General features: G+C 44.4%; 1 protein-coding gene across 1 annotated transcript in view; it reads right to left on the reverse strand.

Annotated features, from left to right (window-relative positions):
* The window catches only part of RASL12 (RAS like family 12), a 238,478-nt gene that overhangs the window by 157,627 nt on the left and 52,984 nt on the right, over window positions 1-27,867 (reverse strand). Inside the window, exon 2 of the mRNA XM_086958040.1 lies at window positions 14,380-14,509. Within this exon, the coding sequence (XP_086814166.1) occupies window positions 14,380-14,506 (127 nt within the window). The 5' untranslated portion in view covers window positions 14,507-14,509. The remainder of the gene's footprint in view (window positions 1-14,379; window positions 14,510-27,867) is intronic.

Raw genomic sequence — 27,867 nt, forward strand, 5'->3', positions numbered from 1 at the left:
GAAGAGGGCATGTCTAAGTTAAAATACATCCAGCTGCAGAGTTGGTCCCAAAACCTGAAAATCCCCATAGGCAACATCCTCGAGGAGCAGTTAGTGGTAGGACCGGCTAGGAGGAAGGAGGTTTCCTTCTTTTATTGGACCATTGAGGAGGCTGTTGATGTAGACTTAAAATTGGCTGAAGAATTGTGGGGGGTTTCCTTGCCAAATGAACAGTGGGAACATCTGTGGCAAACATCTTTTAACATCTTGTTTGCCACTGTAAAACCAGCTTGGCTTAGGAGGAACCACCTGTTCAAAGTTCATAGGGTTTATTTATCTCCGCTAAGACTGACTAAAATGATGAAGGGGCATCCCGGCAGCTGTAAAAAATGTGATTTAGAGAGAGCCTCTGATGTACATATGTGTAAGTAGTGCCCGGCTATAGCAGATTTTTGGGAAAGAGTAGGAAATATTATTGCTGATATTCTAGGCCTTCCAATCCAAATTAATCTTACCTTGATAATTTTTGGAATATCTAGTGAAATCAAGGTCTCGCTAGATCGTTTCTTTTCTATGCAATACTGTTGGCTAGGAGGGAAATTTGTAAAAGATGGGTAGAAGCTACACCCCCTGTGCATTCTGAGCGGTTGTCCTCGTTGCTTAAAACATCCAGGATTGATCTGTGTAGAAAGTAGTAAATAGAAAGCATTTTGGGATTTCTTATTAAAATGGTCAATGCTTAGTTCTGGGAGATCTATAATTTATCCTAATCCTATGATTATGCCTCTTTGAAACTCTTCTGAATGTGTTGGGCCTCCCAGTTCCCCTTTATAGGCCAACGTTAACAGTCGTCAGGTCTATCTGGACCGAAGGGGAGAGTGACCACCCCTTCTACCCTGGGACCAGTGTCATCCTAAGCCTGTTGTGGTACCGGTAGGCGGGCGCTCCTTCCTGGTCCCCATCCAACAGCCTACGTCTCTCCAACATCGAGTAACAGTACAGACGACTTGCTTGCTCACTGTGGTCTGAGGTGAGTGAGGATTAAAAAAAAAGGAACAGATTAAACAGAGTTAAATAACCAGGTCTTCAAAGATTTTTTATAGACAAGGAGATTTGGTGATGCTTTAATATCAAGAGGAAGTTTATTTCAGGCAGTGGAAGCATCCAACACAAAGCTGCGACCTCCCCAGGCTGTGCGTTTCAATTTGAGCAAAATCACCAATTTGGCAATTGCTGATCTGAGTGGCCTATTGGAATTGTACCATTTGAAACTATTTCACAAGAAAAGAGTTCCATCCTCATGTCAGACTTTGTAAGTAAAACAAAGAGCACAAGTTTGTGTGCATCGAGATACAGGCTGTTACAGTAATCAAGCCTTGACAGCACAAGCAAAGTAACAACTATTTCTGGAACTGTAATGGAATGAATGGAAGCAATTTCTTGGTGATCTTGAGCATATAGAAGGCCTTAGACGTAACAGCATTGGCTTGGCCACAAGATTCGAGTTTTATTGACCAGCATGGCAAGAAGGCCCAACTCTTGGGGCCACCAAGTAGGCCTCCAAAAGGAAGACTGAGCTCCGAAGAGCAGCACCTCCGTCTTGTTTGCATTTAACTATGGACAGTTTTCAGCCATTCATTCTTTGACCGCCCTCACACGGTTACAAAATGTGGTTTCTGTGGCAGCTAATTCTTTAGCTAGGGAGATGACCATTTGAGACTAGTCAGCATAAGATGTAAGAGAAAAACCAAAAGATTTAATGAGTTCGGCCAAAGGGGTTACATATATATTGAAGAGCCTAGGACTAAGAGAGGACTCCTGATGGACTCCACAAGGAAGGGAAAAAGGTTGGGTGACAAAATTGTCCAGGCAGACCTATTGTCCGCATGCATGCAGTAAAGGAGCTAAGTAGGTTCCATGCTGTACCAGTGGCGCCGATGGCGGTCAGGCGTGATAGTAATCTGTCACGATTGCCAGTATCAAAAGCCGCAGACAGATCCAGTAGGATCAGGGCAGCATTCCATCCTTGTTCAAGAGACATCCTAATTTCCTCTGTCGCCTTAATCAAGACTGATTCCATTCTGTGGCCTGGGTAGAAGCCAAATTGGGTGGCATCCAATAAATTGTTGGAGAAGATGTAATCTACTAGTTGGATATTCATTATTTTCTCAATGATTTTTGCTGGCAAAGGAAGACGGGATATAGGACAGTAGTTACTTGTGTCACAAGAATCCAAAGAAAGTTTCTTAGCAAAGGCAAAATGTAGCCTTTCTTCCAGCTAGTTGGAAAAGAGCCAGCCCTAAATATTAGTTGGAAAATTTTCACCAGGTTTGGAGTAAAGGTTTCAGCGGCCAAAGCGGCAATCCTTGGTGGACATGTGTCATTTGGAGAGTCAGATCTAGCACTCTTAATTAGCCTAGTAACCATATTCTTGGAGGGGGATAAAAGCCTCAAAAGTGGGTCTCACCTGGGTATCGTTGGTAGTAATGAGTTCGCAAAGGTAAGAAATATGTGTGGGGGAGTAAGCACTGTAGATTTTTGGGGCTTTCTGTAAAAAGAAATCGCCACATCATTGCAAAAAGTTTGGCTGGAATTAGAGTGTGTCCTGGTCGGATCTGTTGTGAGCTTGGTTACAGTTTTAAAGAGTTCCTTCATTGAGTTTTTGGCTACTTCCATCTCATGGGTAAAACATGCTGCCTTTGCTGCAAGAATACTGTGAATAATTGTCACTGCATAAAAAAAGCTCATTTTCTGATGGGCAACAAGCGAAGTTTGTGAGTTTATGTATGATCGTATTTTTTCAGTCCGATGAAAAGGAATGCTGTTGCATTCCGTACCAGATGGAGTAATAGATGGAGATTGTTCAAAACTCTTGTAGTGTGTTGTAAAAAAGTACTTTTCGTTTTTATAAGTAAAGCACTTACTGAACCTGGTTTATTGGGTGTTGTTTGTTGAATGCATGTGGGCTGGGATTCTGGAACACACCACTTCCCTTGAGTAGGCCTTGGACTGCTCTGCCTTACTGCCTGATAGAGTTAAGTGCTACAATGAGGTACTTGGTTCTCAGTAAGTGGAAGGTTGCGGACTTATTACTAGTGAAAGACCCTCATGCTTCTCTACTAATAACCCGCATTCTTATAAATGGGCCTCAGGTCCCGCAGCGATCAGCGCTTCGTCCCAGGAGTAACTGGACAGCGAATCTCAAAATAACATAAGAGACTGACAATTGTCTCATTCCCCAAGGGCGTGATCGGAACTTCCTGTCTTTGCTGGGAAAAGGTCTAACAGTTTTTTTTTCTTGAGTCTCCATTTTTACATGCCTGGAACTCTAGAATTGGGTCTGGAGATGTCAGTGCTTAGTTTGTAAAATAAAAAGAGTAAGGGACCTTCTCACGAGGCCACTGTAGCTGGCACCACCCATCGCCCCTGGCAGAGCTGCCAATGACAGTATCAACACTGCCACTAATCAATGCCCTCCTGCAGGTGTGGCAATTCAGGCTTTGCCAAGCCACCCAATGCTGAAGAATGCTGCAGGAGGCAGGTATTTTTAATTTGTAATGCATATTGTATTATTAGACACTTTTGTGCTAATCTCAAAATTAGACATTTCTGACATTTCTTCAAGATCCTGTATAACATGATGTTCTGCACTGATGTTTTTCCTTTGTCCAGACCCCACCTGACTCCTGTAGGGCAGGATTTTCTTGGACAATGAGAGGGAAGCTTGCAAATCTTCATGAACTTATTTGTTATCTCCACAGCTATTGTTAACAGACCCAACTTTGGTTCTTTTTTGTGTATGTCTGCATTGCCTTCATCTGTCCCTTGAACACTTTGATGACCGATGCAAACCGGATGGGATGGGGGTTACCACTAGTTTTCTTTCAGCATAAGGGTGGTGGCGTGGCCGGATGTATCCCACTTGTCCAGTTAGAGGGAAGCATTTGGACCCATTTGGAATCTTCAATGAACTGCAGGCATATTATCTTTACAGAAGGGGTATTGTATTGGTTTGTATTGTATTGTAACACTGACCTCTACGTGGGGAGCTGAAGTGTTTTCTTACATAGTTAGCCTGATACACCTTCTAGGGTGTGTGGTTCTAAGTGTGTTTTCTTTGTTTTGATTCTACATGGGAAGTGCTTTCATGTCATTAGTGATGAACACTGACGTGCGGTTATTATGTCATGGGACACAGCGCCTCACAGTGTGATGAAGTGTGAGAGAGAGGCACACAGTTTATGGTTTTCAGTAAGTCTACAGCTCATTGTTCACTTAGCTGGGGACTGCACTAGGATGTCCATTCTGAGGTATTTTGTGTAAAGTTTATGGATCTGAGCAGGCGCATAGGCTGGAGAAAGACTTGGTGGAAAGAGCTGCTGGGACAGACTTTGTTAATATTATCCCATATAAGTTATCGTACTGAGATTTCAAAAAGAGTTTATAGTTTGTAGCTTTCTGGGACCTGCAGTGGCAGACTAAATTAAAGTCCCCTTCAGTTGCTTCATTCTTGTTCAGTTGATGATGGGTGGTTTATTTCCGTGAAGTGGTACAGTACTGGGGGATGGACATGACCCATTGCAGTTTTATCTTCTGTGAATGTCCGAGTGTTAGGAAGTGTAAGGAAATTATTATGCAGTCTATATGAACTTTAATGTGATTGCCCACCGCATGGCATTAGTATTACTGTGGGCCAGGAGGGTTACATATTGTATTGTATTGAAGCTGCATTTATATATCACGTACTGCAGATCTGACCAGTGCAGACAATTTGGTGGCAAAGACTTGAGTCTACATAATGGGGGAAAGTGAGCCAAGAGCCACCTTAGACGTGTGTTGTACTTCTTCGTTTGGATGCTCTAAGGTAAGGGGAATAGATTCAAGGAGCTTGTTTGGGGTGTGACACCCCACAAATAAATGCATTCTTGGTTTGGTAGTTGGATCTGGGGACCCTCTGTCTAGTCTGCTATGTCTGTGTCAGTTATTCCCATTATGTGGCAATAATAAAAGACAGAACAGTAACCACTGATGTAAAACAGGAGAGCGAGAGAGAGACAGAGATGGAGAAATAGAGAGGTCCAGGATTCCCTTTGATATTATGAAGAACAGTTACCTAGGTATCCCAAAATACACTTTGTCCTCCATCACAAGGTTCAAGTCAGGTAGTCTTTGTTTAATTTTAACACAGAGTTTTGCAGACTGCATTTCCATTATTCTGGGTCCAATTCTTCCTCATCCAAGTTCTTATGTATCTCCTGTGCATCTGATGATTTGACTTCACCCGACATCTGTGGCAACTACTGTTGATGATGGTGGTCCTACAGGTAGAGAATGTCGAAGGTTTTTTCTAAAAAACAATGACATACTTAGGTGCATATGGTTAAGGCAATCGTGATGCCACTGTCCAGTAAATGGACCCACCGCAGGAGGTTGGAACCTTGACACAAGGTTGGAAACTTGACACAACACGGGGAAGAGTTAGGTTTTGAGCTATGAAGATTATTGCTAGGTCATCAAGCAGTTTGGATCCTGGGGTAAGTACAGCCAGAAGGCAGATAATTTGTGACGGAAGAACACTGGGAATATAGAGAGAAAGTAAGGAATTAGGAAGAAGATGTTTCTGTTGGATCTGGCTGATACCTTGTAGTTTGTTCATCTTCCAGTGGGTTGGTATTGCATTCCTGTCACTTATAACCCTATTAATAGTTGACCACTTATAATTGTATCAATATCATATTTCAATCCCCTTTACGTAGATCATTGAGTGCTGTAGGATTAACCGTTACTAGGGAGGGTGTCAGCACGTTTGACTGTGATATCCGGTATAAATTGATCATCTCTTAGTGGTAATTCAGGGTCTGGAAGGATGGTTGGACAGCTGTAAATTGACGTCTCTCCCACCCCACCACATTGTGGTTCCCAAGCCCCTTTGAGAGTAGGGTGAGCTGCTGATTTGCTGCAGCTGGAACAGTCAATCAAAGCTAGCAATCCATCCGTCACAGGGTGCCCGCCTTCAGATATCCAAAGGTCAGCCTTATTTGGACAGCCCTCCAGATGCATATTGTCCATGCCCAGGTTCGCCACGCGAAGCATGACAGCAAGAGGCAGCGAAAACAAACAATGGTCCCCACATTCCGGGGAAAAACTCCCTGTGCGTTTAGGAAAAACAAAAAAACCTGGTGCCAGCCTGGCATGCAGCTCTGCCAGCAGTGCATCCGCCAAACTGGTAGATGCATTTTGGACACAGAAATTCCTGATAAGCAGAAACTTAAATCATCCTTTAAGTGTATTATAATATCTAGGAGGACATTATATGCAGCTTTATGTTCATATTACAGGCATTTCCCATATCAAAACATGGTTCTAATAATTAAACGATGCACCTAGTCACTTTTAATAAGTTATTACAAGTGACAAAGGATGTCAACACATTCCAACAGCTTTCATCAGTTGAGACAAGTCTGGTGAATGGCATCCCAGATGCTGTTTGTTGGCTGGCTGCAGTTTCCAAGACAATGTATAGGTCCCACAGTAAGTGCTCGAAGAGCCTCGCTCCAGCTTCCTTCATTGCCTACAGAACCTAGACTGTCTGGTGAGACATCCAGGAAACGGCACCATCTACTAAATCACTAGGCATTCCAATGCAAAATGTAAAATCCAGATGGATGGAAATCAGAGGCGAAAGCAAACACAGGCAAACTTGTGCTCTGCTGATACAACAGTAAATTGAGTTTAGCTGCCAAGAGGCCCAGTTTCATGTGTTACAGTTTTAGCCCTAAAACCCCGGACTAAGCTGCATTCTGGGACATGTAGTTTTGTTTCCAACTTTGAAAGTAGATTCTCAGCAATCACCGTATGTGAAGTGCTGTTGGCTTAAAAGTTAAGGCTGGTTGAAAATGTCATACATAACGGGGGAAAAGATGGCAAGTGCTTTATAATATATTGGACACAATATCACCATTTATACACAATAAAGTAAATTGGTAGCAGGCCAACAGGAATTGTGCAGCTGCTGCGATTTTCGCATAATTGTAGATGTAACGAATTTGCCACATAATCTATCATCTGCTGCATAATCTGCAGATTATAACAAAACACATTTTTGTTTTTAGCTCAAATGGTTCAACAGTTACTAAAAAGGCAGTGACATGTGTTGCTGCGCAGTGGAAAGTCCTTTGAAATGGTTGACTGGTACCTTTCTGTAGTTTATTGATATATTTGGATGCTAAACTGGTACTAGTGAGGTTCAACTAATCCCCAGACAGTGATAAATTTAAACAAGCATTGGAAATGCAATAGGTCTCGCAGCATTAGAGTTAGTGCTTTTAGAATTGTTTATGGTTTTTTTTTGTAAATCTTTAGCATTTTTGTTTCCTGTAGCCAATGCTAAAGAATTACAAATAAAAAAAGCCACAAAGAATTCTAAAAGCTCTAACTCAAATGCTCCGAGACCTATTGCACTGTGTGAGGGTGAGGGGTTGAGGGTGAGTGAGGGTGAGGGTGGGTGAGGGTGAGTGAGGGTGAGTGAGGGTGAGTGAGGGGTTGAGGGTGAGTGAGGGGTTGAGGGTGAGTGAGAGTGAGGGTGAGTGAGGGTGAGGGTGAGTGAGGGTGAGTGTGAGTTAGGGTGAGGGGTTGAGGGTGGGTGAGGGTGAGGGGTTGAGGGTGAGTGAGGATGAGTGAGGGTGAGTGAGGGGTTGAGGGTGAGTGAGGGTGAGTGAGGGTGAGTGAGGGAGGGTGAGTGAGGGTGAGTGAGGGTGAGTGAGAGTGAGGGTGAGTGAGGGTGAGTGAGGGGTTGAGGGTGAGTGAGTGAGGGTGAGGGGTTGAGGGTGAGGGGTTGAGGGTGAGGGGTTGAGGGTGAGGGGTTGAGGGTGAGTGAGGGTGAGGGGTTGAGGGTGAGTGAGGGTGAGGGGTTGAGGGTGAGTGAGGGTGAGGGGTTGAGGGGGAGGGGTTGAGGGTGGGTGAGGGGTTGAGAGAGAGAGAGAGAGAGACAGAGAGAGACAGAGAGAGAGAGAGAGAGAGAGAGAGAGAGAGAGAGAGAGAGAGAGAGAGATGTGTATGCCGGGTCTGGTGGCTCAGTGGACGAAGGAGTCCGCTGCAGGGACCTGTGATCAACCTCATGGTCACAGTTTTTTTTTCTGCTCTAGCCCCCCCTGGTGCGGCCCTCGGGGACAAACCACACTGTAAATTTGGCCCCCGAGAGAAAGTTTGTGAGTACCCATGATCTAGATGTATGTTTTTAGTTCTTTTAACATATTACTATTTTTATAATTATTGTATATATTATTTCCCTCTTTTATGGTATTTTACCGAAATAAAGAACATGATGATGATGTTATTCTGCTGTACCCCGTCCTCGTGATGCATCACTTTTTTTGAATGTGGAAAGAAGTGTTCCACAGAAAGAGACATCTCCTGTAAATACCTCCAACAACAAAGTGTTTTTTCTTCATCAAAAATTCACTTGCGTCTGGTTTTCTTCTCTATTTTTTGTCTTCGTATTTTTCATTTGGGTTATATGTAAAATACACTTTTGTGCTTTTGATTCCTTACGAGTTAATAAGACCAATAACAGGCCTTAGTTTTACTATTCTTTCTGCTTGTGTTTAAAGCTATTTTAAAAGGTATTAAACACAGGCGTTCAAAACGTAACACATGTTCATGTGCCCATCGAGACATTACAAACACGGAGGTATAGAGGACTGCACTGTAATACGTACTGGAGTAATCACTCACCTTGGGATCCGGAGTGGTGTGCTAAACCGCAGTAAAGCGCACCAGCGCCTCATCGGGATTAGTAGGCGCTATAGAAATGCAATTACAATAAAATAGTTACATTTATAAAGAGCTTCATACACCTGGAAAGGTCCCAAAGCCTATTTTGCGAACAGGTCTAGTTTCTCTATCGGAGTGCTTGGAAAAAAGACCCTGTCCGTATGTGTAGCAGAGTGCTTTACATAATAGCGTGTCGTCATGTATACTAAGATGGTAGAATACACATTACAGAGGGTTAAAAAGGCGGTAAGTCAGCTCCAGGGTGAATTGGTGCCTATTAGTCTATTTAGAGACCTGCCTGAATTAAGAGCTACTCGGCGGGCAATCAATGTCAGTCTTTTATTACATATCCTAAATGTAAGAGTTCAACAAATGACCCCGTGTGTAAGATCTGTACGAATCTGCTCATCCCTAGAAGTGGCTTTGGAAGAGCAGGGTTTTAAGTTCTTTCTTGAAGAGGACATATGAGATCTTAGTTATAGCTGGGACGATGGAATGCCTAATGTTGGGAGCCTTGCAGAGACTTCTCGGAGTTCTTGGTTTCATGAAGCCTGGAGTTTCCTTATGGAAAAATTCAGCACCTCGAGTGATCACGGGCTAACTGAGTTGACAAACTGAATGTAATTGACACGGCCGGCCGGTCGTGAAACTGAAAGCATGGCCGGCCGGCCGTGAAAGCCTTTGATGCGGCAGGGGAAATGCGAGACGGCGGGAAGGGGAGGGGGCGGAGCGGGTAAACACAGGAACACCTGACCCTCCTGCCTGGGGTGCTCGCAAAGTTCATTTAATGGAGCACATACAATCGACCCCTTTGAATGTATGTATTTAATGTTTGACGTTTTTGTATAGCAGGAGCCAGACTCACAGGGGTAGCAGGGTGCTTTACATAATAGCGTGTCGTCATGTATACTAAGATGGTAGAATACACATTACAGAGGGTTAAAAAGGCGGTAAGTCAGCTCCAGGGTGAATTGGTGCCTATTAGTCTATTTAGAGACCTGCCTGAATTAAGAGCTACTCGGCGGGCAATCAATGTCAGTCTTTTATTACATATCCTAAATGTAAGAGTTCAACAAATGACCCCGTGTGTAAGATCTGTACGAATCTGCTCATCCCTAGAAGTGGCTTTGGAAGAGCAGGGTTTTAAGTTCTTTCTTGAAGAGGACATATGAGATCTTAGTTATAGCTGGGACGATGGAATGCCTAATGTTGGGAGCCTTGCAGAGACTTCTCGGAGTTCTTGGTTTCATGAAGCCTGGAGTTTCCTTATGGAAAAATTCAGCACCTCGAGTGATCACGGGCTAACTGAGTTGACAAACTGAATGTAATTGACACGGCTGGCCGGTCGTGAAACTGAAAGCATGACCGGCCGGCCGTGAAAGCCTTTGATGCGGCAGGGGAAATGCGAGACGGCGGGAAGGGGAGGGGGCGGAGCGGGTAAACAAAGACGGACGTGCACGCGCTTTTAAGCTCAATGCGCATGCGCATTGAGCTTAAAAGTCACGGGCACTGCAAGGAATCGCCACAATTCCTTGCAGTGTGGATAAAGAGTGGATAAGTCCCAATACTCTCGCTTGCTCGATGCGCATGCGCATCGACAGGCGAGACCTAAAATGACAAAATAATGAAGTAATGCCATTACAAAATATGCTGCATATTGCCGCAGAATTCAGCTTTTCTTGTCGCATAATTTACTCACCCATGCCACATAATTTGGACCTCGCCTGCTGTATAATTCCAGTGACCCTTATAACAAGTTATCTCAAGAGCAATAAAGCTACTCAGTGTGGTCTTGGGTCTGTCAGAGATAGGGAAGTACAACTGGTCAGATGACAAATCCCTGCTTATCCTTCATCTCACCCTAATCAGACCCCCCAGGATACAGCGGCATGAATTAGCAAATTTAGCGGCACACATATGGAAATTTAGTGGCAAAAATATGGAAATTTAGCGGCATTTTTGCGGCACTTTATTTTACTCCTAATCATTCATTTTCAGCATTAAAACAATGGAAACTGTTTTAGCCGAGTAATCCACGTTGAAATAGGCCCTAATGTGAAGTGATTTCCTTTTGGCATTGTAACTGACAATGTCTTTTATTTATTTGTTTTTCTAATTAGCACATGAATTAACGGCATTGTCATTTACAATGCTGATAGCTCAAACTCTTGTAAATGCGAGACCTATTCAAAGTAGCGGCCGCCATTGTCCCGGAGTGCTCTGAAAGTGAAAGCGTGCATGGCACGCTGAATGTTGTGGGAAAGCATGTCGTGCCTGCAGCAAGAGAAACTCTTTAAAGAAAATAGTGCTTACAGACTAAAAAAGACGTTCAGTGTAACAACCGAAGTAAAAGGGCAAGTCCTCATGGGAGGTTACAAATGAAGTCAAGCTGGTACTAAAGAGGGACTAACAAGCCTATTGACGAATTAGTAGCAAGCATTTACGAAGGACAATGACACAAGCCAATGACAAATATGGGCGGAGAGTGGGCGGGGCTTCTATTCCATACTCCAATTCAGCATGTCGCAGAGCAGCGCGTGCGCGGCCCAGGCTCGACCTAAAAAGAATGGAAACTGACTTTGGCTTAAAACCTTAAACTGTTGCCTGCTTTCTCTCTACAAGCACATGCATGTGTGCTTTAATGACTATTATTGTATCTCTACAACTTTCCCATACCTCATTTTAAAGCTCACAACCTCTCATTTAAAACCTCACCCCTGCAACCTAACAATACCTGATCGCCTGTAGCTCATCTATCAATACCACCAACCAATTAATTAATTCACATATTTCCTTCTTCTACTAAAGATCACACCTAACTCTTATCAATTTAATCTAACACATAGAAACTGAAGACTAATCCCAATAACCAACAGGCCGAAAAAACAACCCTACTAACCCTGTGTTAGGAAGCCATGTGCTGCCTGGCGTAAAGTGCTACAATCAGCGGCAGCCGCTCCATTTGAGCAGAGGAGCACCACCCCCCTGCCACCACCAGCAAAAAAAACGAGAATAAAACAGGTTATATCCCTGTTTTATTGTTGTTTTATTTTAATTCCATGGACATGCCCCCAGGTCCATGGAACTCTGACAAGTCTTGGGGCGGGTCCAGGGGATGACACTGCTGGTGGGGGAGTGATGGGTACTCTCTTCACTGTGCATGAGGGTTTGGACGGCCATCTAAGGCTGCTTTGCTGGGGCAGAAGAGAGCAGGCATAGGTTGCCAGTCTGCCTGGGAGTGCAAGTTGCCGGTGCTAAGGCCAATCCTGAAGCTGCTCTCATGTGAAAGCAGCTTCAGGCTGGGCCGCAGGGCTGGCTGGGAGCCTGTGCCTAGGGCCAGAAGCAGGAAGAGCCCGATGCAGTGGGAGATGGCAGCGGAATTAAGGTAAGTTTATCTTATTAATTTATTTTTGTCACCGAAACCTCCCCACATCCCTCCTCCCTTGTTCCCACCTCCCTCCTCAGGCTCGCCCACCACTTTGGCAGGGGATGGGCTGTTACTGGTTACAATACCTCTTCAGGGGTAGTATGTGCTATATATATGGAATTCAAAGCACCACATTATATAAAATATAACACACCCCACTAACATAATACTCAGCAGTTGGGCAGTCAAAAGCAGTTCATACAGACAGCATAATAATTTCTGTGTACTGCTTGACACTCTCCTACCCGCATAAGACAAAACTGCTATGGTTCATGTCCATCACCCAATACTGTACTAGTCCACAGCAACAAACCACCCATCACAAACTTAACAGACATGGAATAACTGAAGAGATCTGTCACATGCCATTGACCAACGGAGGACTTTAACTTAGTTCACCATTGCAGGTCCCAACTAGTTACATGTTATACTTGCTTTTTAACATCTTTCAGTGGCAATCAGATATTTTTTTATTTTTTTTTGCAGAGTTTTATATAGTGCGAACTAGACCCGCACTGAACCGGGTATCAGAGCACTTTACATAGCACCAGTTACATTACACAAGGACACACATTCGTTTTGTTATGCACGGGGAGATTAAGTGATTTGCCCAGAATCACAGGAGGTTTAGCGACATTACCAAGACTCGAACCGGGTTCCCCAGGTCCGAGGTCGAGCGCCCTAGCCCTTAGGCCAGAGGTCTTCAAACTGGGGGCGGGCCCCCCTAGGGGGGCCTCGAGTGATCCCAGGGGGGGGCGCCAGGCTGTGCCCAAAAGAAGCATTATGCTCACAGCAGTGCTTTGTTTTAAGCATGGAAGAACACGAGCAGCTGTAGCCTCTCTGTAATGTGCCATCACTAACAGTTTTTTTCATGTATATCAGGCTGGGAGAAGGTGTCAGAAGGAAAGGGACTCCAAGTATTCTTCTACACCCCACCCCCATTTCTATTAATCAGACTGTAGGTATTTGTACACATAGTAAGGCCTGCCTGACCACAATAGTATGTTTGGCAATCATGTATTTGGTTGCATTTTTTAAAACACTAAGAGGATTTAACTGGAATGTTTAAATATGTCTCCTGTTTAAATAAAATGAGACATATTTAAACAGTGCCAATTTAATGGAATAATTGTGAAACATTCTGAGGCAGGGGGGCCTGATCAATTAGATTTGTTCACTGGAGGGGCGCGGCGTTAAAAAGTTTGAAGACCACTGCCTTAGGCCAACTCCAACTCAAGATATGGGATGATAGTAACAAAGCCCATCCCAGCAGATCTCTGATCCATGTCTTCTTCTAACCTACGCCTGCTCTGGACCATAAACTTTAAAAAAAACTTTTAAAAAAATCCCAGAATGAACAACCCAGTGCAGTAACAAGCCAAGTGGGAAATGAAAATAAGAAATACGATACGTGGACCTGCAGAGCTGATCAAAGCTGCCAGCTTACTTCTAAGCACTATGCCGCCTAACACAATAACCGCACCACGACAGTCAACACGCATAACATGGAAATTCTTCTCAAACAAGATCAAATTAAAGACAGTGCCCTTCCAACTACACATCCTACATAGTGTAGTGTGCTACCCATATAGGCAAGCGCTTCAGGGCCACAAATAGGGGTAGTAAGTGCTATATAACTATTGAAATATAATACCATACACATTTCTGCCATGCTTTGGATAATCCACCTAGGAAGAGTCTGAATATGTAAATGTACAGGAATTTATATAGCGCAAATCACCGAGCGGTTTCTAAGCGCTTGCTTAGGGAACCCGTCCTGGTATTCCCCTGTGAGATATCCCCGGCAGGGTATCCGCAAGGTGAAAGCCAGGCATCCCGCCCCGAAGGGCCATTGTGGAGATTAAGCAAGCTATTGCCCAGAGTCGCAGAGTGTGAACCTGTGAATCGAGTAGGCACCGGAGTGAGAATTGTCAAGTCCATGGACATTTTAGGACTCAAGACCCCACCGAGCCGGGAATTGAACCCTGGTCCCGGGCTGACGTCTGCTTCCAGGTCTGCCTCCTCTAACCAGTGAGCCACACTTCTCCACATACATTTCCAATTTCCAATGAAATTCTCTTAAAGTACTTCTACCTCCCAATACTCTTTTGTTTGGCATCGCTATCCCATACCGACCTCTGGCATTTCTCTGGACCATAACAAAGTTGCAGGTGATTATTCTAGAACAGGCACTCTCTCACCTGACTTGCCAGATCCTCGTAGTCCCAGCAGTGCGATGTTGCATTCTGGGATATGGGCGTGCTGGTTCCGTTCGTTGGTAGCGGAGATGGCATTCGCGCCCCGAGGTCTCCCGAACATGGAGGACATTGTCTGGATATTGGAAAAAGAAGCAAAAAATAATTTCCATTATCCTGAATCACGCAGGGATCTGTACTTTATAAGTGCATTTTGCTGTTCTACAAATGTTGATGCCATGTGTACTCGGGCCCCCAATTTTAAGTGCTTTTTGTGCTGTCCTGGGGGGTTGGGGGTCTGCCAGAGAACTGCGTCGGCAGTGATGGAATGCAGGGGCTTAGAATGCTTGCCAAGGTAGTGGGAATTGTGAAATAAAGTGAAGATGCTCCCGGTCCCAGGCCTCAGCACCCTCTGCTCACTTACAACCTCCCCCCCGACAACGCAGAAAGCAGAATTCTCTGAAGCACTGCCGCTTGCATTAAAAATGATATTTTCCGTCCTGTGTACGTCAGCAGCAGCTGCCAATGAGCCCATCGTTGCCAGCAGCCATTTTAAGACAAGCTGAGTGCATAAAAGAAACCTCTGTTGCTTACACCGTGATATTGAGACACAAGTCTCACTCTGTCTTTTCTGCCGCTGTTTGGCACTAAACTAACGTGCACATATTCATTTAGCGCCAAACTTTCCTCTGAGTTTACGCACAATGAAAATAGCGCAGTGGCCTAGACCACTCGCATGGCACTGCTGCGCTGTTGTACCAGCAGTGACGTAACGCAAAAATAATGGGTCCCCCTACAGAATATACAAAGGTCCTTGGCTGAATAGGGACCTCGTAAAGGTTAGCCGGCCCCTTAAAGGGTTGGAGGCCCTTGCTCTTCAGGGGCTGCAGAGGCCTGTGTTATGTCCCTGTTTTCCAGTGCAGGGTTGCGCGTAAAACCATGGCCTAGCGTTTTGTAGTGCCTGTTATTAATGCAGCTGCGTAGTAGATGTGGGCGAACCAACAAATGAGCAGGTAGAGCCGAGCCAAGGGGTCTGGCTTGGCTCTAATAGGCCTTGTTGGAGCCGAGCCCTTATAAATATATGCTATGTAAATCATGCTGCAAATATTAAGTATAATAATTAAAACGCTTTTGGGCATATTCTCGAAGACTTATCGCTGAGTTATCGGCACTTTAGCGCAGCAAAAATGAAGAAAGAATTATTGCCCCATTCTCAAGCTGGTGCAAACTGCCAATATCGCCAGTTTTCCAGTGATAGCTTCAGCAAAAAACATCGCCACGGATGAGAGCGACAACTAATGCTAATCAAATTAAATGAAATGCAAAGTAGGAGTTCCCGTGCAAAAACCTCAACAACCAGCCAGATCTGTGATGCGATCCAAAAACCGGCGATAAGGCGCATTAGCAGGAGGGATTAAACACCTGCCTTTTACTGGTGTAAAGCAGGACGACTACCTGTAGTATGAAAGGGAGCCCAGCCCAGAGCCACATCTGTAGACCAACACAAGTCATGGAGACACTGATCATGCAGTTCGGAGACCCAAGAGGTCCACAACACCCACCGCCACCACCCCATGACCCTCCAGATCACACCCCCCCCCCCCCCCCCAGACTACCACTGAGGCAGCGCAGAACAGGACAGCGGACGTTCCTAACAAGAACCAGCCTCAGAGACTCAACTCAAGAGGAAGTCATTGCCCACTACAGGCACAAAAGGACAACCATCCTCCGCATCCCCACATTGCCCACAGGCTGATGGTACCAACACAGTGGACAACCAACATCCCTCTGCAGACAAAGTTGCTGGCTGTGCTGCACCTATTGGCCCCTGGTACCTGCCAACCAACAACTGCCATAGTCGGATGAGTCTCACGGCCAGCCCTATCAAACTTCTTCACACGTCTTAGATGCATGTCCACAATAGCAACGGCGGGCCCCTGTATCCACACCACACAACAGTTCCAATTCGTAGTGTTCCTGCGCAACCAACCCCAACGCCAGTGGTTGCCAGACGCCTCTGTGCCCCAGATCCAAGACTGTAGTAACTGAAATGTGGGTGTGCATGGTCATGAATTCCAGCAGTCAACAGTAGTGCAAAAACAGTCCTTTATTACAAATACACAAATAAACAATACGAAAAGCACAAGCCAACGCCCAACAGGGAACTTCATCAGGGCAACGTGTGGATTCAAGTAACTGCATATGCTGCGGGAACTCCCCAATACAATTCCATACTCCGGAAGTCAGTATTCAGAAACCTGTAGGACAAATGGTGACAATTGTCAAGCGTCTGTATAATCACAAACCTAATCTGGTACAGTGTATTGCACTTGGACAAACCGGAATGCTTACAGGAAAGACAAATCCTCCTCAAAAAGACTGTAACAGAAGTCCGTGTGGTTGTAACCTTCATAGGAAAGAAAAGGAAGGTTACGGCACATGAACTTCTGTTACGGTCTCATGATTCAGGATTTCTCATACCTGTAAGCATCACGTTTGAATCAGCTTGATACTGCAGCAATGCCAAGATGAGGATCTGCAGGGCATGGTAGATCTCAGCTACATCACGCTAGTGTGCAGCCGTGGAAGCCATTCTTTCCGCCTTCACCCGCTCCATGTTCTATATGGTCTTCCGCATGTGTCCTAACTCCTGGATGACACAGCTGGAGCCACTCTGACTAGACAGTTGTCCTTGTCTCAGAGTCAGGACTCCAGCAATGTCATCCATGGATCGTTGGAGAGCATGGAGCGGACTGTGGGTGTCCGTTAGGGACTGTAACTGCCATGAGGTCGAACCCCACCCAGACCTGATCAGCCGTCTTCTCCTGGCACCCTAACACATGTTGTTAGAAGGCCATGTGTTGTTCGTGTGGGTCTTGGGAGACAGCCATGGAAATGTTGGTGCTTCCTGCTGTGTGGTCTGTGCAGGGGTGAGATCTCCTGGATGCAGCTGGGCTACCCTGCTCCTGGTGGTCGGGTGCCGATGCTGTCCATGAGCTCTTGGAGAGTGTTGGTGACGAAGGTGGGGAGGTCCTCTTCATCATCAGTGAAGAGTTGTTGGGTCTGCTCTGCAGAGGTGTTGATTCTCCCTCTGCAATGTGAAGGAGAGATGCAGTCTTACATTGTGTTCACATGTATGTTGACACATTGTACAAGTTTACATACAGACTGCATGACAATGTACATTGTGACTGTTTGGGAGGAGCTGCCTATTTGATGAGGGACAGTGGACATTTCGACAACATCACGGATGTGTGTTTGTACTTGTACATCATCATTTCACATGTCCCTACTATGCCAAATATGATTGGCCAGTTTCTACACACAAGCGGCAGCAGTTGTGTCCTCTGTTCTGTTGTGAACATGTCCACACTCAGCCACCTCAGTGTTGTGGCGTGCACCATGTCATGATAATTGGACTGCAGCCATGCTAGTCATCATGCAGTTTCACTTTCATTGTCAGTGTGGGTCACGGACCAGCAGCTTTGCTGGGTTCAGCACATGTGCATGGGTTTGTTGTGAGATTAGTGATGTGTGGGGAGGGGTCCCTCCGGGCACATAGTCGACGGGGGCCTACTTGCAGTTTCTTGGTGTGCTGCAGCATGCCAAGGGGATCAGGGACATGCTCCAGAGTCATTGTGGGTGTGCACTGTGTTATGTTTAATTGTGCATGTGTGCCATTGTGCCCATCTCTCCCTGTTTCCCCAGTCCCTGGCCGTTACCCTTGTGCTGTTGTGTCGGCTCCTGTCGAGCAGTGTCCGATCCTCCAACTGCTGCCACCATCTCCACACTGATGACTGTGGCCACCATTTCCTCCATCTCGTCCAGCTCCTCCTGTGGCTCTGGACTCCTACCTCCAGTCGGCATTAATGCCTTCTGGTTGTTGCCAAGTTTCTGCTTGTTTTTGCACTTCACATCATTCCAGCGCCTCTTGAACTCTTCCATTGTCCTCCTCAGCACTCCGATTGTATTCACCTTGGCCACGATGGACTGCCATATTCTATTTTTTGTCGCCAATGACACATTGGAGGTGACAAATAGTTGTTGATGGTATTTTATCTTCTCCGTTATCAGGATCCTGTTTTCCTGCGTACTGAACCGCTTCTTCCTCTTCTTCTTGTCCTTGACCTTCCCTGACCCCCAGGTCCCGGCCTGGTCCTCCGTGGGGCTTGTGAGGTTTTGATCGCCCTCTGTTCCTACTCCGGCTACCTCCATTGTGCTTCGCAGTTGTTTTGTTTTTGTTTGTGTTTTTTTCTGCTTTTATAGTGATTTTTCCAGCCTGACGTGTGTGAATTGCAGGCCTGGCACAGCTTATCGCGGATTTAGTCATCGCGGTTGGGCCCATCGCCATGTTTTTGCGTTAGGGTTTTTTGATTTTTATCGCAGTCCCGGTAATGTTGTAATGTTTTTGCGGACATTTGACGCATTATCGGGACACTATCTCATGTTACCGCCGTGTTGAGAATGTGACGTTGACACAGAGTTATTTTCCCGCGAAAGACGGCGATATGTGAAATTGCGTTAACCAATTTTGCCGATGTTTACCGCACGTTCTTGAGAATATCCCCCCTCATTTCTTTAACAAGGGCCAGCTTTACTATTAATTTCACATTATAAATTCACTGAGCGGTAATTATCAAAAATGATAGTTTTAAAACAGGAAGTTAGAACCATTGCTGCCCATGCCTTGGGGACAATGGCATTAGTAAACTAAGAGATAAGCTAGTTGTAATGTGCATTCTTTTTATAGCCTACAGCAGAGGTCTTCAAACTGTCATGGATGTTTTCCCAGGGGGGCACAAATGCCTCTGCAAGTACATGTAAATGAAGATGGCCTGGAAGTGCAGTCTTGTTTATTTGTGCATTTCCAGGCTGCCTTCGTTTACACAGAGCACTTGAAGTGGATTAAAAAGAAGGAGAACTGGGATTGGAGTGTTGTGGGGGTGAGGGTCAGTGAGTGTGGTGGCAGGGTCAAAGAGGTGGCTAAAAAAAAGTAAAAGAAGAAAATAATGTAAGAGTTTTGTTTCTTCACTGTCAGGCAACTGCATGTAAAGTAATGCACTAACAGTTTAATTTTAATTGAAAAATAAACGCAGGTGATAAATGTACTCTTTCAGGTTATGAAACCTCAGTTAGCAAATAGCATCACTGCAGATGCCTGTATGTGTTAACGTTGAGCGACACACAGTTGAACCCTACTTGGTGCATTAAGGAATAGTGGGGCATATTACCAACAACTAGCGATAATTTTTGTCTCTAACTTGTTTAGAGACAAAATTATCGCCGCACATCGGCGATTTCTATCGCAGATAAACCTTGCTATTAACAAGGTTTATCGCAAATGCGATAAAAAACAGCCGAAATGCATGAATATCGCTGAAAAGTCAGCGATATTCATGCATTATCGAGCAAATGCTCTTAGCCATGTTATCCACCTCCCATTGGATAACATGGCTAAGAACTGCTCAGGGCAGGTGTTAGCTTTTGGAGATATTCCCGCTTAGCGCGAATATCTCCAAAAGTTGGTAATAGGAGATAGCGATGTTAGCGACTGTTTTCAGTCTCTAACATCTTGGCACGCCCACTTTGCATATCATTAGTGATAAATATCACTGACATGCAAAGTGGGGCCCAAGATGGTCGCTATCTCCTACTAGCTGTCGCTAACTGGTGTTAGCGACAGCTTGGTAATAGGGAGATAATTTTATCTCCGCTTTCTTGGCTTTTAAAGCCAAAAAATCGGAGATAAACCCCCTTGATAATATGCCCCAGTGATGTTTGTATTTATAGTCAGGGCTACTGGAATTATGTGACTGTCGTTTTTTTGCTAAATTATGGATTTGACACATTTGACACATAATCCATCAAGTGCTGCATAATTTGCAGTTTTTAACTCCCCAAAAATGATTCTAGGTCAAGTGATTCAAAAGTTACTAAAAATGCAGCAACACGTGCTGCTGCACAGTGGAAAGCCCTTTGAAAAGAAAGGTTGACTGGTCACCTTTCTGTTGCTGATTGCTATTTGCTATTGCTATTGTGGGTGCTAAAATGATACTTCTGATGGTCACTACATGTCAGGATAGAGTTAACAAATGTTAAAATGACAAAATAATGCAGTAGTGCTGTTACAAAATGTACCGCATTATGCTGCATAATTTACCTTTTCTTGCCGCCTAGTTTAGACAACCCTGCTGCATAATTTGGCCTTCTGCCGCATAATTCCAGTAGCCTTGTTTATAGTGCTATGAGGTCCTTGCCTGTGGCAGAAAGAACTGTGAATATGTAAGTCATTATTCTGAAATAGTATTTCACCAGCCTATGCTGGAGTGAGAGGTGTCTTCCGGTGTCTCCACTCCTCCGGCAGATCTTTCAGCCTACATCACTACATCGGGCCCGTGGTTCCCAGCCTGTTGCTGCCCTGAGTGCCAGCTGCCTTCCACTTCCTGAGGACTGGATCAGGGGTCTGCTCCTGCCTGCCAGTGCTCCCTGAGCTGCTCCCGGCTACAGCTTGCCTGGCCCGACCAGCCATCTTGGGGCCTCCTGTGATGCTGCTCGCTACTCCTGGACGGCCTCCCCCAACCTGCACACCGTACTCTGGGTCGCCCCTGGATCGGGTGGGCGGAACATCGGCAGACAAACTTAGGGCCTACCGTAACCCCCACTCTGGCCCACAAGGTATATCCTTGACCTGCTTCCACCCGCCGGGCCTCGGCACCACGCAGTAGAGGTGAGCGGCGATCAGCTGTGAGCTTGCACAGCGAGACCTGCTTTCTGCATTTACCTCCCTCCTGCTCCTTTGACTCTGGCTGGCTTGACACCTTGCTTTCACCTGGACATTACCTTCCATTAATGCCACAGGCCTATTGAAGCCATCAGCTCTGTTTACCCAGCATCCTGGGAAGGCTCTAATATAACCCTGAGGCAGACTTAAAGGCCTGTTGCAACTGGTCATATTGCTGTCCCACCAGCTCTATCCTGGGGCCGGATTATGCTGTACGAGTTTCTAACCTCTCTTTGCCGCACAACCCCCTCACACTGCCCCCATGGAAAGCTGTTGTAGGAGGGTCACTTACGTCTGGGGAGCGGCGGCCACCTTTGACTGTATCTATACATTGGGGTGAACCTTCGTTTGAGCTGCTGGGAACCGTAATACCAAATACTGCAACAGAAAACCAGCGGGGCAACGCTCGGCTGTGACATCACATGGCATACCCTCCCTGGTTCCCCAGGTGGCACTCTTTGATGCAACAAACTGCCTCGCTTTTACTGTCGCTTTGAGACTGATTGGCCTAGTCAATGTGCCTGCCCTATGGGCACCCCTTCCCCATTCTTGAACTCTGCTTTAATTAGGTAGGGGACCAGTCACACTCCCTTTGCCTTCGTTTGGATAGAGCCAAGACTGTTTCAGCCTAGCGCAGCTACAGACACTTCTTAAAATTGACTACACCACACTACTGCACCCCACTCCCCTCTTTGACACGTGTTGACAACGGTGCCACCTCTCTTCCATTCCCCAAGGCAGATCCAACAAGTATACTCCTGACAGTCAATCTAAAGACATTCCTGTCACCTCTTTGTGACCTAAAACTGGCCCTCTGACCATGACCTCATCCAACTATTCCTCAACTGCCACATCCTTTGATCCTTCTGCTGTCCCTCTCATGCAGGCATATATGAACAACTTTCTCCAAGAAATAAGATCTGCAATTGGCTCTCGTAAGTCAGAATTCAAAATTTTCCTACATGACCTTAAAGGTGATGTCACAGAGCTAGGCGGGCGTGTCGATGACCTGGAATTCACAGTAGATGTCTGCTTGGAGAATGAGGAAAATCCATGGCGTAGAATTACCGCTTTGGAGCAACAACATATCAAACTTCAATTAAAACAGGAAGACTTGAAAAATAGGAGCAGGAGGAACAACCTTCACATTAGGGGAGTCCCTAGGTGGGCAGAGGGCCTGGACACCATGGCATTCACGGCTGACCTCCTCCAGGCGATCTGAGGGGGATGACGACGCCTCCCTCTTGCACTGGATAGGGCTCATCGAGGGGCCATGGACTGAGGGCACCCAGACCTAGTGCCAGATATCCTCACGCATTTACACTTCTTTACTGAAAAAGAAGCTATCCTGCAAGCCCCACGCAGTAAAGCGTACCTGTATTTCAGAGGTCATGCCATTCAAATATTTCAGGATCTCGCTCCTGTAACTTTACAATGCAGCAGAGACTTTGGGCCAGTCATGGACACGCTATGCAAACTTACCATCAAATACCAATAGGGCTATCCCCTTGCCCTTATCTTCATGTTGGAGTTCAGGCACCAGGTTGTTCATTCCTTACGTGAGGCAAAAACAATTGTAAAGATCCCATCTGACTCACGTGAGACCGGCCCATCTTCTCTGCGCACATCGCCGTGTGAGGTCATACGACCGGAATGGTCTACAGTGAAACCTACCAAGCCTAAAGCACACAACAAGGAGCAGACCTATATTCAAGCTAAGCAGGATATCACCCTCTATCTCCGCAACTTGGACGGCGCATCTTCCACGGCACGTTCCACTTCAGCCTCTACCTAACCTGAGGGTCGCTATGTCGTGGGGAGCAACCTGCCACTTCTACTTAGTGACTACATTCTCTGGATGGATCACTGAAATAATATCGAGGGACAAAATATCGACTTGCAAAAATATCGTGGACAAAATATCAACAGTCAAAATATTGAGTTTGTATCTACAAACAGGTAAGTACAAAAATATCGAGTACAAAATATCGTTTACAATAATATAGTTATAAAAAATATCGACTTTATTAAAAACAGTGTTTAATTAAATTAATATTAAAATTTAATTACTCAAATATACTTAAAAATACTTAAATTAACTTATAATAATTAAATAATAAGTGAAATTAATAAAAATAATTTTTTACAATCATATTTGTTAAAACATATATATATAGTAACATACTATAATTAAATAAGATACTATTATATTACTGTACAATACCAGAAGTGTAAAAAATACTATTCCCACTCCAAAGAGTATCGACCGTCATATTATCGACTTGCTAAAATATCGTTGAAAAACTGAAAACTGACCCTGAACCCTAAAAAGACCCCTTTACCCAACAACTGAAAACTGACCCTGAACCCTAAAAATACCCCTTTACCCAAAAACTGAAAACTGACCCTGAACCCTAAAAATACCCCTTTACCCAAAAACTGAAAACTGACCCTGAACCCTAAAAATACCCCTTTACCCAAAAACTGAAAACTGACCCTGAACCCTAAAAATACCCCTTTATCCAAAAACCCAAAACTGACCCTGAACCCTAAAAATACCCCTTTACCCTAAAACTGAAAACTGACCCTGAACCCTAAAAATGCCCCTTTACCCTAAAACTGAAAACTGACCCTGAACCCTAAAAATGCCCCTTTACCCAAAAACTGAAAACTGACCCTGAACCCTAAAAATACTCCTTTACCCAAAATTAATCAATATTATTTAATTACCAATTAATTATTAATTAACAATAACAATAAAGTAAATATATTAGCACATTAGCTCTAATTAATTTAATAATTAATATTATTTTTTCCAAATAAATTACTTAACAATAACACAAAATTATATATATTAAAAATGTACTCTAATTAATGTAATTAACTAATTACAATTAATTAATTACCAATTAATTACTAATAAAAATATGTGCAAAATTATATTAATTATTTAACAAATTAATATTAATTAATTATCAATTAATTATTAATTAAAAATATTTACAAACATATATTCATTAATTAATTATTATTAAATTACTTCCCACCCTATTCCCCTATAAACCCACAACCCGCTACAGAATTACATTACGCAATTATTATTAAAACAAAATTCATTTAATAAAATATTTTATAGCATTAATACACACTTTTCACACATATTATTACATAAAAATACACTATAAAATATTATATATTATTAAAAATTCGATATTTTTGCTATCTATATTTTATACAGTCGATATTACTTCACTTACCTTAAAAACGATATTTTTGTAGTCGATATTCTGTCCAGTCGATATTTTGTCCAGTCTAAATTTAAAAGTCGATATTATGTTCAGTCGATATTTTGGAGTCGATATTTTGTCTGTGCACCTCTCTGGATATTGCTGCAGGTACACTGTGGAACCTTGCCCTGCCACAATGCCGCAGTGAGGGGGTCCGTCCCCAGGGACTAGTGACTTTGCACCTTGGAACTCTTCTCCTCTTACAAACTGGCGTCTGGGACCCAACACTGGGGGTTGACTCGGGCCCCCATTACTGCAGATCTTGTGATCCCAGCGGAGTGGATCCTCACCCTGACGAACGTTAGCTGCGGAGGCTGGAGACCTGCAAACTAGTCTGTTGCCTCCATGCCTCCTCCCTCGATTCGTCCCCTTGGAGAGTGACTTCTCCAGAATGGCTCTTGCTCAGACACGTAGGCCATTCCAGGACTTGGTTTGAGCTCTTTGGCCCGGTTGGCCTCTTATTGTTTGTATTGTTCTTTCTTCACCCCTTTTTTTCTCCCCCTTTCCGAATGGTCAGGGATTGGTGCTATATGTCCATTGGGGCCTCTCTCGTTTGTCTACCTTGCCTCATGGGATAGTAGTCCTCCCTCTCTGGCTTTGCGGTCGCTTCTTGAGCCCACCTTAAGTCACCCTTTTCACTTCCCCCCTGACTGGGTTACTATCTCTTCGTCTACTTTATGCCCCCACCGGGGCTTATAACGGCCGCCTTGGTGTGCTCAGGGATATACCTATCTCTTTCATTATTCTTCACTATCCGCTTCCTTTAACCTAGGCCATGGATGGCACGTCCTACATCAACTTTCTCTCTCTTAACATTCAGGGCCTCAATGCTCCAAACAAGAGACACCAAATTTGGCATTATCTCCTTTTACAAGACCCTGATGTTACTTTCCTTCAGGAGACCCACCTTCTGAAGTCCGACACACACATGGAATGTCCCATCCAAAGTACCCCGCCTGTTATTGGGCATCCTCTACCACTAAAACAGCTGGGGTTGCAATCCTGTAGAAAGTGGGCTTCTGCTCTAAAGTGCTGTGGGTGGTCCTGGATGGTGAGGGCCGCTTCTGAAAACTCATGGCGCAACAGGGCACTCACATTCTTATTTATTTTATTTTATTTGAAACGTTTTATATAGCTCTGGCTAGACCCGGAGGTATCAGAGTGCTTCACATGAGGATATTGGTTACAAAAAGTGTTACATGGTTACATTAGTTTCTAGAGCATAACATAGCATAACGAAAGACATTTTTAAATAAGTACATCTGTTGGTAGAGCAAAAAGTAAAATAGAAAAACAAGTCCTGATAAGCACTGATGTTAGAGGGGGAAAAGCAAGGTACCCTTCTGACCATGTATGCACCTAACCAATCACAAGATGCATACCATAGGACCATACATCGTGATCAGGTGGCACTTGAAGGCTGCAGTTTGGTAGTGGGAGAGGCTTTAGCCTGGTGTGGAGCAATACAATTATAAATATTACCCTTATTTGTTTAATTTCATTGGGGTCAGTCTACTTATTATCGAAGCGGCATTCTTATCATTGTGCCTCACGTTTAGATATTTTCTTTGTTTCCACAGGGATCTCTGTAATCCGAGCCCTGACATAGCTGGGCGCATAATACTCTGCCAACCATCTCATTGTAATGATTGAGACAAACATATTGGCAGCATCATTGGATAAGTACCTTACTGCCTGTGATGCTTATACGAATCTTGTTTTGGTGCATGCCTGACATGTATGCATACTAAGTTCTATTCATACAGAGGGAATACTGATCCTTGATTCTAAATCACTCTACCGAGTGGCTATTCTACATCTGATTTTCAAATACACCTAGGAGAACCGGAAAACTTGACCTCCTAAACTGGAACCATACAGGAGGTAAGCGTCAGAATACCCTAACACTATTCTTACCACTGTAATTCATGGTCAAGGGGCTCTTTCCTAACTATCTTTCTATTAACGTAATTTCTCTTGTTAAACATAGGTCTAACTACTGGACCCCTACAAAAGACCAGGTACAATATGCCTTCTGAGTGAGCAGACTGAGAGGCCTTATTTTCTGTATATTTATTCAGGACACAGACAGAACTGTCCTATATTTTTCAATCTGGGCAGTAGGGATCGACATAAGGATAACTCACATACGCTGCATACGTTTTTCATATATTAAGGTAATTTTACTCACTTGCTTGAGCTTTATGCAATGGATGCTTCTTCACTCTGTACATGATTTGTTATTAGTCTTGCACAGTGTGTCACATGATTATAGCCATTTGAACTCTTAAAATGAATTTGGCATGGGTTTCCATGGTACAATGATAACCAGGATACACATTAAGTATAAGGGTGCTATAAGTACCTTAATTTGTATTAGAGCATGCACTGTAATCCCATTATGAAAACTGTATCATAATACTTTAGTACAACATTGGTATCAGCATTGCATTTAGCCCTGATGAAGTCGTAGGGATATCTCGCAGAAACGACGAAACACATGTAGGCTAAGGCTAAAAGAAGAAGATGAAATAAAATACAACACCTGAAGACAAGACAACAGATCATCTGCTTATTATCAATTCTGATTGTTTATGTACAAAACTGTAACTGAATTGAATGGCGTGTGCTTCAAACCTATAATCTTGCCTTGGCCACCATAACGCGATTAAAATGTCTATATTGACGAAAATCTTGTATTTGTTCCATACATTGCCCATCCCAATCCCATCTAGAAGCAACATGACAAACACTCCTTTATTTGGGGTGGGAAACGCCTGAGATTGTCTAATAAGATTCTTATGCTTCCTTGGGATTGGGTAGTCCTATCGTGCCCTAATCTTTTGGAGTACTATTGGGCATCACATCTCCTTTAAGTCACTGAGTGGGTCATCTGCAAAAGCAAAAAGCGCTGGTTCCACATGGACCGAGCGATAGCATGTCATCCTCTTTGGGACCAAGCCTGGCTCCCGAGGCATCTTAGACCCCGCAGTACTTATATTGTCACCCCCACTAGGGCAGTTCTCAAAATTTGGGACAAAATAGCAATTTTAGGGGGTCTCACTATTTTTCTCTCCCCTGGACCGTAATCCGTATTTTTCTCCTGCCTTACTGTCCCATTCATCCCCCACTCAGAGGGAGGAGAATGCCGTACAATCCAGGACATTTCGAGGGGGGCTCATTTAAATCCTTCGACCAATGCAAAGGGGACATCCACATCTCGGAAACCTCCCATTTGCAGTATTATCAACTGAGACACTGGCTGCTTTAACCCTCCAATTTACAGGGGGGCAACATGACAACTTACCCCCTTTGAAATATTGGTGAGATCTTTTGATGGCACGCAGGGCTTGATCTCACACACACATTCCAACCCTGTTCACCCACACACTTATCAAGTACAGTGGAATGCAGATTCCTTAGAAG

Source organism: Lissotriton vulgaris, chromosome 2_1 (assembly GCF_964263255.1).
Source record: "Lissotriton vulgaris chromosome 2_1, aLisVul1.2, whole genome shotgun sequence".
In the NCBI taxonomy this organism is placed as follows: domain Eukaryota; kingdom Metazoa; phylum Chordata; class Amphibia; order Caudata; family Salamandridae; genus Lissotriton; species Lissotriton vulgaris.